At 44.5% G+C, this 14,668-nt stretch overlaps 1 protein-coding gene across 1 annotated transcript in view; it reads left to right on the top strand.

Annotated features, from left to right (window-relative positions):
* The first annotated feature begins 200 nt into the window (after positions 1-200).
* The window catches only part of KCNQ3 (potassium voltage-gated channel subfamily Q member 3), a 333,549-nt gene continuing 319,081 nt past the window's right edge, over positions 201-14,668 (top strand). Inside the window, exon 1 of the mRNA XM_049765627.1 lies at positions 201-472. Coding sequence (XP_049621584.1) covers positions 201-472 — 272 coding nt within the window. The remainder of the gene's footprint in view (positions 473-14,668) is intronic.

The raw sequence follows: 14,668 nt of genomic DNA, 5'->3' as shown, positions 1-14,668 counted from the left end.
GGGGAGCCCCACCCCGGCGAGGGCGGGCGGAGAGGCGGCTCTGGATCTCGGGGCTGCGGGGCCGGAGCCGGGGCGCGCGGGCTGTGCGCGGTGCCAGGCTCCCGCCCCGCGCGCCCCTCGCCCGGGCTGCGGAGAGAGGGGCGCGCGGGCCATGGCCTGGGGGTGCCGGGGCGCCCCCGGGTCGGCGAGCCGAGCGAGCCATGGGGCCGGGCGGCGGGGGGTCCCCGGAGCTGGCGGGGGGCGACGAGGCGCGCAGGGCCGGGCCGGGGGCGGCGGGGGACGCGGAGCCGGGCGCCGACCGCGACGGGGCGCGGCTGCTGGAGCCCCGCAGGGCCGCGCAGGGCCGGGGGCTGCTGGCCAAGGCGCCCCTGCGGCCCCCCAAGCCCCACGCGCGCCAGCGGCGCCTGCAGACGCTCGTCTACGACGCCCTGGAGCGGCCGCGCGGATGGGCGCTGCTCTACCACGCGCTGGTGTGAGTACCGGGGTTGGGGGGCGCTTCTGGGGGACCCCCGGGGGACCCCCGGGGGGACTCGGGGAGGTGGAGGCAAAGGCGCCCCGGGAGACGCGCTGCGCTCGGACCCCAGCCCAGCAGGTGGTTCCCGACGCGCCAGCGCGCGCATCTGGAACATCTGTCTGTCTTTTTGGGGTGTCCAAGATAATGGGGTTCCCCGCGCACTCAGTCACTCACTCCCTCCCTCACTCCTGGGGCAAGCTGAACCCCCCAATCGCTCGCATCCTTCTTCCCAAGACCAAGATCAAGACGCTTGGTCTGTTGTCTCCTTCCCCCGACCCGGGGATACCCAGACCTCTGCTTGAGTTGGATGCTGCTTGCTTGCGCCCTTCTGGAGTTATGGAGAGGAGTGGTCCACTCCTCTGTGGGTGTGGGTGTGTGTGTGTGTGAGTGTGGATAACGTACACGCTATTTGTGTGTACGGGCCACTCGTGTTTATAGGGTTCATCCTGGTGTGTTAAAAAGAAGCTAATGGTGCTCTACATAGGGCTTGCCTTGGCCAAAATATGCCTCACTTTGGCTTTTCTGGGAATTCAAGAGGGGTGTGTGTGTGTGTGTGTGTGTGTGTGTGTGTGTGTGTGTGTGTGTGTGTGTCTACATAACGTGCACACTATTTGCATGTGCCGGTCATGTTTAGGGTCCATCCTGGTGTTAAAAAGAATCTAATGTTGCTGTAATTTGGGAGCTGCTACTGGTCAAAATGCCCCCCTTTGGCATTTCTGGGAATTCAAGAGGGGTGTGTGTGCGTGTGTGTGTGTGTGTGTGTGTGTGTACATAACGCACACACTATTTGCATGTGCCACTCATGTTTAGGGTCCATTCTAGTATTAAAAAAAAAACCCAGTGTGGCTCTACCTGGGGGCTTGTGTTGGTCAAAATGCTTCGCTTTGGCTTTTCTGGGGATTCAAGAGGTGTGTGTTTGTGTCTGTGGGTCTGTGTCTGACAGGTTAGGAAAGACCAGCTGTTATTTGGATTGAAAGAGCTCCAGGGTTCAAAACCCGGCTGCTTCTGCTTCTGCTTCTGGGTCTGAACCGATACCACCTCGCTTTGTCTGCACTGGGGCCACAGGAATATAGAATCTGGGACCTGGGCTGGAGATTTGCCTACCTTAAAATGTGTCCCTTTCCTAGTCGGAATGTCATGCGCTGCTGAGAGGAAGATGTAACTCTTCCGCCTCTGACACTTTATATTTTGGGGGAAGGAAGTGGAGGGGAATGGTAGATCCTGGCTCTGGAGGAACATCAGGGCTGGGTTTTGAGGCTTTGAGGTCCCCCCCACCCCCTTTGCAAAGCACTTCCAGGTACCTCTGGCCTCCTGGCTGTGGCTTAGTCATTTTGCTGGCTGATAAAGGAAGGCTGTGTGGTCCTCAGGATTTGGGGCGAGGGTGGGGAATTGGCGAGGACTACGACTTTTCTCCTGCCTTTAGCGATGCTGTGACACCCCTGGTTTCCCCTCTGACCCTTGACTGATGGGGGCTGAAGGAGTTTGGAGGTGCTGCCCGCCAGCCTTCCCAGTTGGAATAGTTTCTTCCAGGCTTGGCCACCAGGTGGGGCGTCCGCACAAAATCCCTCAGCCTTGGCAACAGGTTTCAGCTGAGAGCAGCCAAGACTGAGTGTGCTGGAAACCGGGGAGACAGCAGGAAAGATGGGTGAGGGCCACAGCCTGGCGGGCCAGCTTTGCCTTCCTCTCAGCTTCTCTTTGCAACTATGAACGACTCAAGGGAAGGTGTGGCAGTTTTAACTCTTTCAGTTGCTTTTCCCAAGTGGTATAGAAGGGCTTAAAAAGAGGTTCAGGTGCAAATGTCGCCTGGGTGCATAGTGCCTGGAGACATGTCTCCTGTATCTACCCTCTGGACATATGAGCTTTCCTCTCTCTCTCTCTCTCTCTCTCTCTCTTTCTCTCTCTCTCTCTCTTTCTCTCTCTCTCTCTCTCTCTCTCTCTCTCTCTCTCTCTCTCTCTCTCTCTCTCTCTCTCTCTCTCTCTCTCCCCTCTCCCCCTCTTCCTCCCCTTCCTCAGTACCTCCTAACAAAATCTGTGTTCACCTAAAAGAAAAAGAGAGAGATTTATTTTCTGTCCCAAACTCTACGTTTAGTTGAATGAAAATGAACTTAATACTAGAACATGGGACAATGAAAAAGGCAGAAGAGATAAAGTGATGGCACACAGATGTACAGAGACGCACACATTCTTTCCCTTTCATTTTGTTTGTTTTGGGGCCACACCTGGTGATGCTCTAGGGTTACTCGTGGGCTATGTGCTCAGAAATCGCTCCTGGCTTGGGGGGACCATACGGGATGCCAGGGGATCGAACTGTGCTCCCCCCTGGGTCAACGTGTGCAAGGCAAACGCCTACTGCTTGTGCCACCGCTCCAGCCCCAATCCTTTCATGGCATCCAGAGTGTAGTAGATAAATCCTGACCCTGGGCTTTCTACTGAAAGTGGAAGCATCGTTTTGCTACTCCCACCTTTTTCAGCCAGTACCCCAGCCATGTTTTTTCCAGTTTTTATCCTTCTCTTGAATGATCTCATCACCTGGAGGCAGAACTTGGGTTGCCAAAATCTATCGCATTATGTTTCCAGTGAGAGTTTTCACAGGGGAAATTTAAGGCTATCTGAAAAGGTTGAGCTGAATAGTCACACAACTTAAGTCTTTTCATGCAAATTAGTTATTTAGATTCAGTCTCAGCTCTGTGGAATTGTAGGTCTTTTTAAAAGCTAAAGAATGCTTTTGATGGGGGCCTGAATGATAGCCCAGCGTGTAGTATGTTTTCCTTGCACTGGGTTCAATCCCCAGCATCCCATATGGTTCCCCAAGCCAGCCAGGAGTGACCTCCAAATACTGCCAGATTTGGCCGCCAAACAAACAAACAAAACAAAAAAGACCGCTTCTTAAAAACGCACATTTATACGTCGGTCATTTATCTGGTTTTTTTTTGTACCTTAACTACTGTGAAGAGTATCATAACAAACCTGGCAGTGCTGGAATCCCTGAGATTCTGATTTCAGATCCTTGAGATCTACTCAGAAGTGAAATGATTGGATCTTGGTCGTTTCTGTTTAGAGATTTTTAAGCTCTCTCCATACTGTTTTCCCTGGCAGTCGCTCCACTTTACATTTGCACCACCAATGTACCAGGTTTGCAGACTTCATAATCTTTCCACCATGTGTTGTCTCTGGCCTCTCTCTCCATCTAATATCACTCTGACGGAGTTCTCATTCTGTGGGAGGAGCCTTCCTTTGCTGTTACCAGGTTTTAATCCATCCCTGCTCTTGCCTTGCCTCTGTGACATACAGGAATTTGCTCAACTTTTCTTGGCTTGTTTCTTTCTAATATGAAGCTCATCATGGCTACCTCCCAGGTTGTGAAATTGCACTGATGTGATAGATAGCAAACTATAATAGCAAACGATCAAATATGCCACTGCTGGTATTCAATAAATATTGTCTCCTTTGGGCTCCCACTATCAGTCACATTTATTCTGTCTTCTTCCTGTTTCCCTGATTAAAAAAAAAATCTAGGTGCCTCTCTTTTCTAATGATCTTATTTTTCTCCTCATTTTCTGAGCCCCTTGCCGTCCTCTGATTTTCTTCCGTAAGATGCTTTTCTACCACTGGGTTGACAGAAGAAGTCAGATAAACAGCTGATAATACTTGCTGGAATCTATCAGCTGTGTGGGTGGCAGAGCTAGGGAATGAGAGGGACTTTGACTACAGGGGAATGGGCATGGTTCTTTGCTGTCTACAAAGAGAGCTCCAATGCACGGGTCCTATATTCCGGAAGCAACAATATTTCTTGTTTACAAGGAAATGTCGGGTTCTGAATTGTTAGCCCATGCTGTTTAGCTGTTCAGGCTAAGCTGGTATCACATAGAAAACCTCTAGCTGCTATGTTGTTCCACTTCACCATGTTACTGTGTCCTCAATGGAATATGCAGAGAAAGATGACAGAGAGGGACAGACTCCGCTGTCCTGGATGTGGTGCAATATGGCTCTTTCTTTTATTTATTGCTTTATTTTTTGACCTATGGGTTGCACCCAGCAGTGCTCAGGGTTGCTCCTGATTCTATGTTTGCAACTTAAAAAAATGTGTGTTTGTGTGTGTGTGTGTATGTGTTTTAAGGAGCATTCTTTTTTTGGGTCTTTGCTTTTTGGGCTACATTTGGCGGTGTTCAGGGGTTAGTCCTGGCTCTGCACTCAGGAATCACTCTTGGCTGGCTTGGGGGAACCCGATGGGATGCTGGGGATTGAACCCAGGTGGATTGTGTGCAAAGCAAACACTGTGCTACCCCTCCAGCCCCATAAGAAGCTTTCTTTAGCTTTTAAGAAGAACCATAATTTCATAGTGCTGTGCATACCCTTTAGTAACAAGGCTCCTCAAGCTTTGCTACCGTGGGAATTACGTAGGCTCAAGTGGCCTGAAGTGCAGCCTCTACCTAAACCAAAAGCATTAGACTTGTCACTCTTAAAAAAGATATAACTTACCTGCAGTAGTAGCTAAACTTATCTGAATCCAGACACAAAAGTCACACACTTTTCAATATAGACTGTCCTACAAACTATCTGAATAATCTCTTCCAATAGTCCACAAAACAAATTGTGCAACCAAACCAAACCAGTTGCTTCAGTTAAAGGAGAATAAAGAAACATGACAACAGAATGTCATGTGTGAAAATTACCAAATAACACAACATCAAATGAAAAAGTTTCTTAAGCCAAAAAAATTAAAAGAAGTGATGAAGTGTTGCCCCATTTGTTGGGTCCCGTTTTCTTTCACCTTTGTTGATTGTTTGAGTATCTGCAAAGACCTCCCAGAATGAGAAATTGATTCCCATCCCCTTGTCCCCTTTTGGGGGGAGATCTTGGTAATAGTTATCCGCAGTAAATAAGCCACACAGACAGGAGGGTTCAGGGTTAAAAGATTGGGTGAGGAGAGTCCTTTGTCAGCCTGCTGCTAGCTCCAAAACATCTAGAGCCAGCCAGCCAACCTTGGAAACCACCCCTGAATGTCTGGCACCCAACCTATTTATTTGGCTCTCAACAGCGCCCCCCACCTGGAGGGTCAAGGTGGGACAACAGGCAAAGGATAATCTTATGGAAATATTTTCATATGCAACAATGAAGGAAATGGAAGAGTAATCTATAGAAGGAGAGGCAACTATTGAAAACCATATATGATTAGAAATCAATACCCCAATTGCCTAAGTCCCTAACTTACTAGCAAGAAAAATAAATAACACCAATGAAAAATGACTGAATGACCTGAATGGATATTTTTTCAAAGAAAATATACACATGAATAACAAATACATGAAAGAGCATTTGACATCATAATCAATCAGAAATGCACATCAAAACTATATGAAATATCACTCTTGATTGTTAAGATGGCAATTATCAGATAATGACGTTTAGGAGAGAGATAAGGTTCAGGTATCAGTCTCCTTTTGTTTGTTTGTTTTGGGGTGTTTTTATTTTGAGTATACACCTGGTATTATGGCTGGCTCAGTGCTCAGAAATTACTCAGCATTAGTTTGGGGACCAAATTTGTTGCATGCAAGACAAATATCCTTTCTGTTGTACCCTCAGTCTCAGTTTTTTTGGGTGGGACGGTCACACCCAGCAGCGTTCAGGGGTTACTCCTGGCTCTACGCTTAGAAATCGCCCCTAGCAGGCACAGGGGACCATATGGGATGCCGGGATTCGAACCATCGTCCTTCTGCATGCAAGGCAAACACCTTATCTTCATGCTATCTCTCCAGCCCCATCAGTCTCAGTTTTATCTAGAAGTTTAAACAAGCATTGCTAAAGACGAGTCTGTTGTGTCAAACATGTTTCTTTCCCCATTCACTGCCACTGGTGGATCTATTCTTTACGGACATTCTTTTCTACAACCACCCTTTCTACTTCTATACTATATTTTCTATTACTCTAATTAGTTAACATCTATCGACCAATTTTTTAGCCCAGATATCATCAGCAATTTCATTACTCTGATAAATTTTGGGGTCTGTATTTGTGATTTTCTTTATTTATCTAATAAATTTACTCTTAAATTGAATGATCATGAGATACACAGTTACAAAGGAAATGGTGGGGAGAAAAAAGTACTTGCAAAGGGGCTGGAGATATAGCACAGCAGTAGAGCATTTGCTTTGCACATGGCCAACCTGGGATGGACCTGGGTTCGATTCCTGACATTTCCTATGGTCCCCCGAGCCTGTGAGGAGGGATTTCTGAGTACAGATCCAGGGGTGACCCCTGAGCACAGCCTGGTGTGACCCAAAAACTAAAACAAAAAGAAAGCGAAAGAATGATTTTATGATCCAGTAGCCCTCTTGCTCTTTTTTTATCTGAAGGAAATGAAATCACTCTTACAAAGCATGAGCTCCATGTTATTGCAGCACAACATTATTTTTAATATGCCAGATATGGAAGCAACCTATCTGTCTGATGAAAGATAAATGAATAAAGAAAAGATAATTTCTAGGCCAAGGAGACAGATAAAGAATTGAAGCTCATACTGTGCTTGCAGGAGACTTAGGGTACTTCCTGGTACAGCACAGTTCTTTAATCACTGCCAAGAGTAAACCAATCACTGATCTAGGGGTAGCCCCTCAGCACGACTTGGTATGCCCCTCTCAAAAAGAAAAGGTGGTCATTGCCAATTAGTTTATGTGCCTATTTATCAATTGATGGGCCTGTGATATTCTACATATTAATCAATATGTTGATTTATGTATATATAATAGAATAAACACAAAAAGAAGAGAAATAAACTATACAAGTTCAACATTAACAACGTAGGTGTCAACTATAACTCATTAAGTCTGGATTAATTATAAGCAAAATCAGTTCTTGATTTGATTCTTGATTGAATCCTGGATAATGATAGGCAAATGATAGTGAAAGATAGTATAGGCATACTACAGAAAACTTGAACTTGGATTCCATATTCTAGCAAAATTCAGCTTAACTCTAATTCTGTAAGTGAGTGCTCAGAACTTTCTTCTGATTTTGTGCTCAGGGCTCACTTTGGCAGGGATTAGGACTTACTCCTGCTTCTAGAAGTGCTTGGGTATCTTCTGCATATGATATGTCATATCAAATCATATCATAGCATATCATATGCATATGGGGGACCATTGCAGTACCAGAGATCAAACCTAGGTTGACTGTATTTATGACAAACACCTGATCGGCTATACTCTTTCCAGCTCGTTGCTATTCTGTTTTTATTTTTTTTTTTTAAAGAAATTCATGGTATAATTTTAGTTCTAGTGTTAGGGCTACTACGTTCAAGTGATTCAGTACATGTACAGATGATATGTGTATGCAAGTATTATGTTTAAACTTTAAAAAAAAACAAGGCCTGGAGAGATGGCACAGTAAGTAAAGTGCTTGTTTTACATGCAGCCAATCTGGCTTTGATCTTTGATAGCCCACTCTCCCCAATCCCACCCCACATCCTATATAGTTCCCTAGCACTAACAGGAGAGCTCTTTAGGCATAGAGCCTGAAGTAAGACCCGAACACCACCAGATGTGGTCTCTGCCTGCAAAAACACCTAAACCAAAATGTTTTTTTAAGACATTTAAAAGAGAGGGGCTGGAGAGGTAGCATGGAGGTAAGGCGTTTGCCTTTCATGCTGAAGGACAGGACAGTAGTTCGAATTCCGGCATCCCATATGGTCCCCTGTGCCTGCCAGGGGCGATTTCTGAGCGTAGAGCCAGGAGTATCCCCTGAGTGCTGCCAGGTGTGACCCAAACACACACACACACACACACACACACACACACACACACACAAAGACATTTAAAAGAGATTAAATGCACCCAAGCACACAGGACCCATGACTATGGCTGATAATAGGACCCCAATAATAAATTGATATTATTCCCCTATGGGTGGGTTCCAGGCCTTGATTTAGATGATTTGAATATGAAGTCAGGTTTGAGAACCACTGGCCAAATTGAACAGTCTTTCTTAGATTTGTGGATTCTATCTAGACCTTATCTGAGTTTCTTCTCTCCCTTGGGCCTTCTGCAGATGATGGTAAAGTTCTTCAGTATAGTTTAGCATGCTAAAGTCACATTTGTCAAGGCCATACACACCGAGTCTAGCACCAAGTCTGATGCCAGGCCAATAAGGGAGATTAGCCACAATTATCTCCCCTTTGGTGAAGAGAGTTGCACCAACTAAGTGGTCTAGTAAATTCAGTAGTAGCATGCTATCAGGGACCAAGGCCCAGAAAGGGGGAGGCCTGTTAACTGCTGGGTTGGATGGAAGTAGGCATCTGCAGAGGTAGTTGGAAGGACAAGAGGGAGATACTAATTGTTTGCCCAATAGATATTTATTTTCCTCCTACTTGGAGAATGGAAGAAATATCTCGACTAACTTGGACATTCTGTGAAAATTATTTTTGGTAATCATTATTTTTAAAAAGTCATCAGTATTTAAGTTTCAGGAATCAAGAATGATCCCGCGGTTATTTACCCAAAGATCAGCGTCCTTATTGGCTTTTCCTTTTAATCCAAATCTTAAAATGTTGAGAGAATGAAGTCCTGTGATATTTCACCTTTTTCAAAATTTCACAAGCACTGGTACTGGGGTCCGACTTAAGGGGAAAGAGACACTGGCAATGCTCACCTCAGGTCTGCAGTCCTAATGTATTTACTACTAGGGTCCTAGTTCCTGAGAGGCTGCAGGGCCACCTTCTGTCATGCATGGAAATCCATGGACCTACAGGAGCTCAAGGATCAAAATTGTAATTCAACTTGGAGCCTCACACATGTTAGGCATGTGGTCCCTGTGATTTGAGTTAGAGGCCTTATTCAACTTTTAACAATAGGCCAGCGTGAGAAGAAGCTAGAAACAGTCTTCAACTGTGAACTGAATCAAATCCTTTTTTTTTTTTTTTTGGTTTTTGGGCCACACCCATTTGACACTCAGGGTTTACTTTTGGCTATGCGCTCAAAAATCGCTTCTGGCTTGGGGGATCATATGGGATGCCGGGAAATCAAACCGCAAGTCCATCCTAGGCTAGCGCGGGCAAGGCAGATGCTTTACCACTTGCGCCACCACTCCAGCCCCTGAATTATAATCCTTTATAGAGATTTTGCTGTTCCTTTGTTTGGGGCCATCTATTAAGGCAGTGAGATTGTGAAAAATGTGTTGGAGGAAATGTGAATGAGAAAGCTGCATTCACTGTGTTGTTTACATCCATGATCTGTAAAATGGACGTCAAATAATATCTACGGGTAGGAGTGAGAAGAGTCTCTCAAGACTGTGTGAGGGGCAGAGCATGAACTGAAAACTAGACTGGGGGGAGTAACATTCTGAAAAAGCATTTCTCAAAATCCTTAGATCAGCTAAGGTTCCCCAGTTAGAACTGTCTTATCGCATCATCTGATCACAGCTGCATATTTTTTTTTATCAGGAGCCCATTCACAGAGTAGCAGTGTTTATGTCTACAGAGATATCTGTCAGCTTCCTTAGTTGAAGCAATCTAGGGGCATTTGGGGAGAAGGAAGAGTGATGAGGTTTGCAGATGACAAGACAGAAGTCATTTCCAAGGTTTTGCTGGTGCCACAGGACAGAAATCAAATTCTGTCCCAATAGCCATCTTAGAAGGGAACTTTTCAGTCTGCCACAGAAGGAACGGAGAAGAATTTGTGATGTTTCCTTGAGAGAAAAAATTTAGGTTTTTACCCAAGAACAGGACTGCTTCTTGCTGGTAGTCTATGACTGAGAAAGTAATGCTTTGCAATTTGTGAGACATCACCTCACTTTTAGGGTCTTTTTAGATATTTTTCTGGGTTGGACTTTTCATGCTGAAAGTCTCAGAGAGATGGCTGCTTTCCCCTCTCTCTTCCCCTTCAAGAGACTTATAAAGTTATCTGGACTCTGTACAAGTGTTACAACAATTGAATCAGGACATAGAATGCCAACATAACAATCAAGAGCACCATTTTAAATAATTTCTTGGCTTATCTTTTTGAGTGGCACCATCAGGGCATCTATCTCATGCGGTAACCACAAAAGCTCCTTTACCAGGCCCTTTAACATACTGCCAAATCTGATTTTTCTAACTTAGTGTTGCATGTAGGGAGCTAACAACCAGTATGCGGAGCTCTTTACTGCTCTTTACTTCTTAGGTTAAGAAGTTTACCATATGGGCTGGAGCGATAGCATAGTGGTAGGGCATTGGCCTTGCACACGGCCAATCCTGGACAGACCCCGGTTTGATTCCTGGTGTCCCATATTGTCCCCTGAGCCTGCCAGGAGCAATTTCTGAGCACAGACCCAGAAATAACCCCTGAGCATTGCAGGATGTAGCCTGAAAAAAACAAAAACAAAAACAAAAACAAAAGGAAGCTTGCCATAGGGGCTGGAGCGATAGCACAGCAGCAAGTGGGTAGGGTGTTTGCCTTGCAGGCAGCCTACTTGAGTTCAATTCCTGCATCTCATATGCTCACCCAAGCCTGCCAGTGGTGATTTCTGAGTGCAAATCCAAGAGTAAGCCCAGAACACAACTGAGGATGGCCCCAAAACAAAAATAACAACAAGGGCGGGAGTGGTGGTGCTAGTGGTAGGGCGTTTTACTCTCATGCGTTAATCTAGGACTGACCTCAGTTTGATCCCCCAGTGTCCATATGGTCCCCCAAGCCAGGACCGATTTCTGAACGCATAGCCAGGAGTTACCCTTGAGCATCACCGGGTGTGGCCCAAAATCCAAAATCAACAACAACAACAACAACAACAAGAACTCAAAAAAAAAATAAAAGAGAAGCTTGCCATAGAAATGTCACCATCATCTCTGCCTTGAATGATGTCTTTCAGGATGGGATAGAACATTACCTAATGTACTTTCAATGACCAAGTCAAGAACTCTGCTCCATAAGCCTGGATGTCATTGCCACTATTCAACTATCTAGTCCTGCCTGTTCCTCAAACCCCAACCTGGTGCTTTGTCTTTCTAAACACAGAGCTATTAAGATGCTCTTCCACCTGGTGATTGTCAGTTCAAGAAAGAAAACCAGGGTGTCTTAGTAATCAGCAAGGCCAATCAAACTAATCAGCAGATAGTCACTTGAGGTAGTAATGGGCTGTGTAGACCTGGCACTGAGAGAGGTTTTTGGCAGATACTGAATTGTAGGTCATCAGCCTGGGAGGAACTATAGAGAAGAAGAGGTTCAGGGCACTTAAAACTTGGCAAAGGGAACACGGCTAACAAATCTTGTCTCGCATTTTGAATTTAAGTCTTTACCATCCAGCCACTTTATCTTTTCCTCTGGGTCCCCAAAGTCTGTGTATTAAGGGAATATTCTTATTGCATTCTTCTCAGGCTTAGAATCCAGATTGAAAGAACAGAAGGAGTAAAACCAGGTGCCTTCGTGTACACAATCCACTTGGCATCTTGCCAGCAGCTTATTTTCCAGAAAAATTTTCAATGTCCAGATCTTTGCTTGACCGTATTCCTTCCACAATTCAGCCCTTAATCAAGTCATATTAAATAGTGTCAGATCTCTTCTGAGTTCAGATTTGAGTTGTAATAGTCAAAATACCCTATTAGTGATCAATATTTTTCCCATTTGGGTTGTTTAGAATGTCACCTGAGGGCCAGCACCAGCATTCTGTTTCATTCATGAACTTGTGATTGATTGCCATTAGTTATAGTCTCTGACATTTACGGAGTTATTTCCCTGAGTCATCTTGGACCCAGCACTTTCTTGCTGGTCCCGAGATGCTGCCAAAACCCAGTCACCAGGAAACCTTTGGCTCCTCCTGAGTCTGACACGATTGCTCTGAAATCGCTGACAAGTCATTTCACTTCAAGTGGCCTCAGTTTATTGTCTGATAAATGGACTTAAAGCTCCCTGCCTTACAGGTTGTTGAAAAACACTGAATAGATTAATTGACCAAAGTGCTCAATCATCAGTGAGTGGGAGAGCTCAAGTTGGGGTATCTTCTGGTCCTTCCCCCAGGTTCCCTGAGGTACCATTTAAGAGGGGGGTGTTTAGTCTTGTTACATTTTCTCTTCTTTGAGCTATCTTCTGCCACTTTGGCTCTCATCACTCTCATAGCATGTTAGTACCACAGTTATACCCCTTCTATGCTCTTATACACCTTATGGAACTCCTTATTATACTCTTGATATATATGGATTTGCTATATAAAACGACATTATATAAAACAACTCTTTTTTCACCCTATTTTACCCCTTGCAAAACCCAGTTTTGTCTCTGGAGGCAATACTTTCTCTGTTAACAATTAGTTCTTTAAGAGTCGATCCCAAGAAAGCTTGGAGAAAATGTTCAACTGCCTGGCCGGAGAAATAATACAGTGGGTAAGGTATGTATGTACCTTGCATGCATCTCCATATGCCCCCCCCCCAGCTCCATATATGCACCCACAATCCCCCAGATCACCAGGAGTGATCCTTGAGTGCAGAACAAGTAGTAAGCCCTGAGCATCGCTGGGAACACTACCCCTGACCCCCCAAAAAAGCCCCCCAAAAGTAAAATTGAGGAATATGGGATATATAAAATAGAAAATAGGAGTCAGGTTGTGTTTTATTTGGATTTCTGTAGGGGATCATCACTCTCAGACTTGCCCATCCTATTCCTTCCTGCTTCAGGTTATGGTATAGACAGTTATTTTCAGATTTCAGGCTGTGCTGACTCAGGGCTACTCCCTGAGCTATTTCCCTTTAGAGAAGTCCCTTTGTCAAAACTGTGGGGGCATATTTGTTTATAAAAGACCCACCTTGGCTGGGTGCCTGGTGTGGGCATGAAGAAGGTCTGGGGGTATGGGAAATTATAGTTTTGTATCTAGTTTATAAGTGCAGAAGATATTGAAGTAGATTCACAAAGGGTTGGTTTTTCAGTGGTTCTTAAGTATAGGAAGTCTTGTGGTAGAAGGGCCACGGTGATTTTGGATTGTTTTCTTCCTCATGAATTTTTCATTTGGGATAGTCATTCAGGGAAAAAATGAATTAAAAGCATTTTGCCAATTCAGGGCCTGACATTTAGTGATGACTAAGTTTTTTTTTACTTCTTCTTATGTGCTGGGATTTTATATATTTGCAACACAGCCTGATGCTCAACCCTATCTGCACCATCCCTGTGAGGGCAGGATCTGTGTGAGACTGTTGTGGAAATGGCGGTACATTCATAAAGTCATTCTCAGCAAATGCCACAGGAAAGCTAATTTCAATAAGCCTGATATCCTGCTGACAGCAGAATTCTGAGTGGCTTTTGTGATACTCTCAAAGATTTGAGGAATTTTACTAATTTAAAATGTGAGAAACGTTAGCATTTCCAAAACATGATGAAAATAGACACTCCAGTTGCTCTTACAAACACATCATTTGTTGGGAAAATGGCAGAATCTTGGCTGGGAAGTATAAGGCCCGACTGCTTTCCTCTGCATCAGTTTTCTGGTTAACATTCTCCTTCAGGGTTCTGGAATACTAAAGGAAGGATGAGATTTCTTCTGGAATTCTTCCCTTGTACCATGATTTTAACACCTTATTTTATCACAAAGAGATTTCCTGGAAACCCTTAAGTTTTCAGATCTAATAGACATGTCTCCAAGTATCTTCTGATCTGACTTGAGGTAAGTTATTGATAGGGTAAATTTCAGGTCTCCTAAATGTCTTGTCCTAAACTAAGAATAGAAAATGCAGTGATGAATAAATCAGTTTATTTTCTTGATGGGCTCACAATAGCGTAGCTAAGTAAAAACTGCAGAGTAGTGTGATACTGTTATAATGAGTCTGTTTGCTTCATTAAAATAGTGAACGATGTTTCAATCAGTAAAGAAGGATTTTCATCCAGAAGATATCGTTGTTGTCGTCAGAATAAAGGAAAAACCAGTTTTTCTTCATTTCCTGTTGAACAGCTATGACTGTGGCTAGATTGCACATTTAGAACTCAAAGATATTATCTGTTCAGATTGATGTAAATGTGCTAAAATTGGTGGAGAGAAATAAAATAGTTTTAAAAGGCCAAGAGTTGGGCCAAAAGAAAAATTGGATTATGTAAGAGGTTCAAGATTTGTTTTCTATTCATGAATTTTGTATCTGCCAACATTTGTTTTCTGGTGTGTGTTGTGGGGGTAGATTGTGTTCTAAGCAGCTCTTAAAGTATCAACAGT

Source organism: Suncus etruscus, chromosome 19 (assembly GCF_024139225.1).
Source record: "Suncus etruscus isolate mSunEtr1 chromosome 19, mSunEtr1.pri.cur, whole genome shotgun sequence".
Taxonomy (NCBI): domain Eukaryota; kingdom Metazoa; phylum Chordata; class Mammalia; order Eulipotyphla; family Soricidae; genus Suncus; species Suncus etruscus.
The sequence above is the reverse complement of the archived record's forward strand: the minus strand, read 5'-3'. Positions and strand labels throughout refer to the sequence as shown.